The sequence below is a fragment of the Atta cephalotes genome (assembly GCF_000143395.1).
Source record: "Atta cephalotes unplaced genomic scaffold scaffold00057, whole genome shotgun sequence".
Classification (NCBI taxonomy): Eukaryota; Metazoa; Arthropoda; class Insecta; order Hymenoptera; family Formicidae; genus Atta; species Atta cephalotes.
In genome coordinates, this window is record NW_012130121.1 from 217422 (window position 1) to 222670 (window position 5249).

Below are 5249 nucleotides of genomic sequence, written 5' to 3' on the forward strand. Positions count from 1 at the left end.
GAGAGAGAGAGAGAGAGAGAGAAGATAGCTTTGGAATTCTCACATTGATAAATTCTGTTCGAGTCTTCGAATACGCGTTCAAGAATTTCATATACTATAGCCTTCTTGCGTAATACAATTTGTCCGATCCAGTAAATACATTTTACGTTAACCACTTCTATTTAACGAGAAATATACCGAGCAGTCATTATTAATCGTTTTAATTTTTTAGATATATACTATATTACTTATGTAAAAGATAGGATTCTGAAATCTTTTGACAATATCTTTTTCAATAATTATATCTTTCAGACTGATGAAATATTTGATTTTTCATTATCTTTTTTATCTTCGTAAGTAATTCATTTACTTAGTTTTTTAGAGTAGGAAACGTTGGTACACTTTTAGTTAACAATAAAAAAAAATTTATAGAAAGATTTTTACGAGAGTTGAAAACATTGAGAATCATTACATGATAGACGAATTTAATTACTTGATCATTTCCATAACATTAATGTCTATAAGCTTCATTTGGTTCGTATCTCATTGATCACTTTCTCCGAGATCGATATGTGCCACTACCGAGACGAAACCTAATCCGAGTATTTCGCGCGCTTAATTAGTCGGGGCAATATTCGCTATAATATGGAGACTGCCTCAGATAGCACTTCGCTAGTCAGCACCATCGCTATGTTTTGCCACTATTGTTTACGACTATGCGCAGTAGTTGTCGTAGAATGTCCCGGATTTGTGGACAACATTCCATGCATATCGAGTTATAGTGATAGAGATTTAACGCAGCGTTTTAATCCAAAGCAAATGAAACATATATTTAAACAGTTGTCTGTACCGGATATTCTCCATAATCTCGAATAATCTGTGTTGAAGAACTATTATCTGTCCACGTATCACACACAATCGTGCTCTTCTCTCGATATTGTCATAGATTCTCTCTTTCTCTGTCAATATAGATAATGCAACAAATTCCATTCAGAAAATATTTAATAGCAAAAGTTAGGTGCAATTTTTTTTTAAATTATAAGGTAGATAACAAAATTTAACTTTACGTGGACTTAGCAGAAAGTTAATAGGAAATTAACTATCGAGATAATCATAATAACTTTGAAAATTCTTTGTAAGTTACCTTTCATGAAATAAGTTTCTCTTAGGTATGCAGCTCTCTCTTTCCATAAGACAGTGTGTCAATAATGTAGAACATTGATACTTATTTGAGACGAACTAGTCAGAGAGCTAAAAGATATCAAGATGCGATGTCAAGATATTTCGCATGCTAAAGGGAGTGCAAAGGAGACATTCCGTCTGGCACTTGACAGCGCGTTATATGAAACACGCATTACGAATAGTGTCTTTTATTTACATTTCTCCATCTTTCCCTTCCGGAGGGAAGAAAACTCCCTCTACGCGAATTTCGTACGAGACGCGCAGAAATAGAGTACCAAATAAGTGCTGAATCAAAGTTTTAGATTCAACCGAGCATGTTGCTCGTGAACTCGAAGCACGTGCACAACCCTTTTGAACAAGGCGTAGAACTATTCGGAATCACATTCTCAGAGTAATAAAAAAAAAGATCCAAGAGAACGAGAGGATTAGATAAAGATAAAAAATTCTCGTTAAATATTAAAGAAATTACCATTTATGTGCATTCAGTGTTTATATAATAAAAGTAGATTTTTTTTAATGATCAAATTCTTTAGTTATTATTTGAGGTAGAATTAAAATTACGTCCATAGTTTTTCATCACTTTAATTTTGTTATATATACTAATGAAAATTACTGCTTAAAAGAGAATGATGATTATTTATTTAAAAATAAAATACAATCACAAGTTGTTCCGGGAATTTTTATTGATTTTTTTATATAGCAATTATAGAGTTGGTTAAAAATGATTCTCATATGTAACATTATAAAAAGCTATCCACTGAGTTGTCATTTATATAGAGACTTTATTATCTAGTTTTAGTTATTTGAGTGATCAATGGAATAATGATTAAACGTGTAATGATTATATAATGCATTTAATTCCATTTATACTCTTCAATTAATGAACTAAAATAATTCAGAATTAGTTAAATAACGAGAATGTTACAAAGAATAATTCGCCAAGTACTCTCTATGATTTCATCACGTACGGATAAAGCGTCAGTCCCTCAAATAGAATTTCGTCAAATATGTCTAATTTCTTTTATCTAATAATCAATAATAAATTAGTTATTTCGTCGTATGCTTGCTGTAATAAGTTCGTAGCTTCTCAAATCTCTTAAAAAGTAACAAAATATAAATTTCCTCTCGAAAATGAAGTACACGGAAAGAGCGATTTTGTCAAAGTATTTAAAATTTAGCTAGATACAGATTTGAAAAGTATTTTATTGAATCATCAAAATAATTATATAAGAATTCTCAAATTAATTGCTAGAGCATCAAAATCTTTTGCCCTATTATCATCATGTTTGAATCTCTCTTACAATTAATATGATCATCCAATATAATTATTTTAATAGTTGAACAAAATTATTTTCAGATTAGTATTTAAATTTTTAGATACTTTAGCAAAATCATTCATTCCGTGTTAACTTCTTGTTGAAGTTCTTCTGCCCACTTGGCTCTCTGATTTAGCTTCTATAGCTTCTAATCGCTCATCAACGTTTGCACGAGTCGTGCGAGTGTCCACGTAGCCAGATGTATCCTCCGTGACGGGACCGCATTCCGACGATTCCGTGTTCTGCGTTACGCGGTGACACAGTATATATTGACTGAGGGTGGATTGTGCGCCCCCGACTGATTTGGCGCGGCTGCGCAATTCTGGACCCCGCGGGCGGCCGTCGGTCTCTGTATACTCATTGCTTTTCCTGCGTATGTATCGCACGTAGCACGTTCGCCCGCGAGTCGTGCCTCGCTTTGCTCCCCCGCGAGGAATAGCTGTCCCGCCACCACCGCCGGCATCACCACCGCCGACGCCGACGCCGACGCCGACGCCGACGCCGCTCTCTTGCACCCTCCGTCGGACTCTCCCTCCTATCGTCCGTTACCCTCTCTCTTTCCCTCCTGCTCACGCTTCCTCGACTCTTGCGTCTACTCGTGGCTTCACGTTCCTTCCTTTCCCATCGTTTCGTCTCGATCGCTCTTCTCTCCCGCTGATCTACATTCGTCGCATTGAGCTACCCATGATTACACACGTGTACATGAATGTGCACTAGACGGAGGACGATAAAAATATATATAATATCAATGACAGACCCAGTACAGGACGACGTACCGATACGTCGGTGCCGGCCTGCGACAAGATAACGCGCGCGAGATTACCGAGTGCGCGAAATCGGCGCGTGAATTCGACGCGCGCGGCGGGAATCCATCAGAAACGTACGAAAGTGAGGAGCGCGTATCAGTGATAGAAGAATATAGATAAAAGAACCGTTTCCGTGTGTTTCCTCGTCCTCGGCAAACTGAATAACCAGTCTGTAACCGGAAAGACAGTGACACGACGAATCGTGGTGAATCTCCCAGTGACATGTGCACCTGTGTCTGTAGGTGTGGACGACGTCCGTTGGTCAGCGTCGGTGGTCAGTGGAGATAAACGTCCTCTCCCGGGCTCGCCGTGTGTGTGAGAGTGTGTGTCGACCGCGCACGACAGTTCCGACCAGCGGGAGGTCGACCGGAAGCGGTAAACTAGGTGATACCGTCCGTGGGGAACCGGTAGTGGCAGCCTGGTAGTGGTCTGGGTCCGTCGTCTATATCGGACCGGCTAGTTTATGTGATGAACGTGGTTTAATGGTTGATCCGCTAAAACTCTTCTGGGTTATTACCAACAGCACCTATCTGGGTATGTCCGAGATCGTGCAAAGAGTCGATCACGGGGAAAATGGGGCACAATCACGCGTCCGTTTGTTCATGCGAAGAGAGTAGTTCACCAATTCAGTAACGTATAAATGTGGCCGCAATCACTGCTGAAGCGTAATCTGAGAGCATTCGCGATGCCGTATCAAGAATTTCATTTTGTTGCACTTCGTGCGATTGTTTCTCGTTTTCCCCTACACGATTCTTCAGTATCATACAACAAGCGTGTTGACAATGATATCGCATGAATAGTTTCTTGTTTCGTGATATTTTAAAGAGATCTAGCTACAAAAGAGAAAAACTCTTCGTTAAAGACGAATTTATTATTTCTCTTCATATTTTACATACTCATTATATACATGAAAAGAATAGTTTTGCTAATATATCTAAAAATTTAGCAATATACAGATCTGAATGCAATTTTGTAGGTTTCTCATGAAAATAATTATGAGAACTCTTAAAACGTTAAATAATGCAGTAAAAGGTTTTAACATTCTAGGAATCAGTTTGAGCGTTCTAATAATTATTTTGACAAGCCAAACAAAATTATTTTCATTTTTTCTATATGAACTAAATTTTTAGACTTCTTTTCGTGAATTGGAAAAGTCGATTGTCGTTGAAAGAATTGCAATTGTCAAAAATATATCTAGAATCTTCAATTACTGATTATTTCTTCTATTTAATAGATCAATACTAATTAAACGAATATAATAATGACAGTCAGACAAAGCTATTTTTAAGCAATTCTTCGATCGCAAATCCTTAAAATTTATAGCAGAAATCAGGACTACATTCAGGATAATATTTGTTACGGATGGTAACGCAAAAAAATAAGAAAAGCAATAAGGAGTTAGACAAAGACATCTTTAAGCATTTTTTCGGCAACAGATTCTTGAGATTTATAGTAAAATTATATATACGAAACACAATGTTTGTAATGGATGAAAGTTCGAAAAATAAGCAAAGTAATTTTTTAATAAAATTCATTATCAATGAGAAATATATATCGTGCAATATGAACTAGTATGTGTGAAACTAGTAGGTATATTTGAACCTCCGTTATACGTTCGATCCTAGTAATCCACCTTCCCGTTACACCGTTTCGTAACACGATCCGTAACAACGACAACACAGGGATGTTTTTGTAACGAGCGGATCAACAAAAACAACTCCGTAGGAATTTCGCGGAAGTGCAGAGTGGTATAGATGGAAACTGACGGGACAGGACCCGTCGCTTTGTGAAATTCGTTACCACATGTCATCGATTTCGTTTTTTATTCAAGGAGAGCAGCGGTGTCAAGAGCAGTGACAAATCCTAGTGTCCCTAAAAGCGAGACTGTATTTCGAAAGAAAAAGAGAGCTACAGAGAGAGAGAGAGAGAGAGAGAGAGAGAGAGAGAGAGAGAGAGAGAGAGAGAG

The 5249-nt window shown here is 37.4% G+C and overlaps 1 protein-coding gene across 1 annotated transcript in view; it reads left to right on the forward strand.

Annotated features, from left to right (window-relative positions):
• Positions 1–3765: 3765 nt before the first annotated feature.
• LOC105623395 (neural-cadherin-like) overlaps positions 3766–5249 on the forward strand; it is a 66689-nt gene continuing 65205 nt past the window's right edge. The window contains exon 1 of the mRNA XM_012204789.1: positions 3766–3817. Within this exon, the coding sequence (XP_012060179.1) occupies positions 3766–3817 (52 nt within the window). The remainder of the gene's footprint in view (positions 3818–5249) is intronic.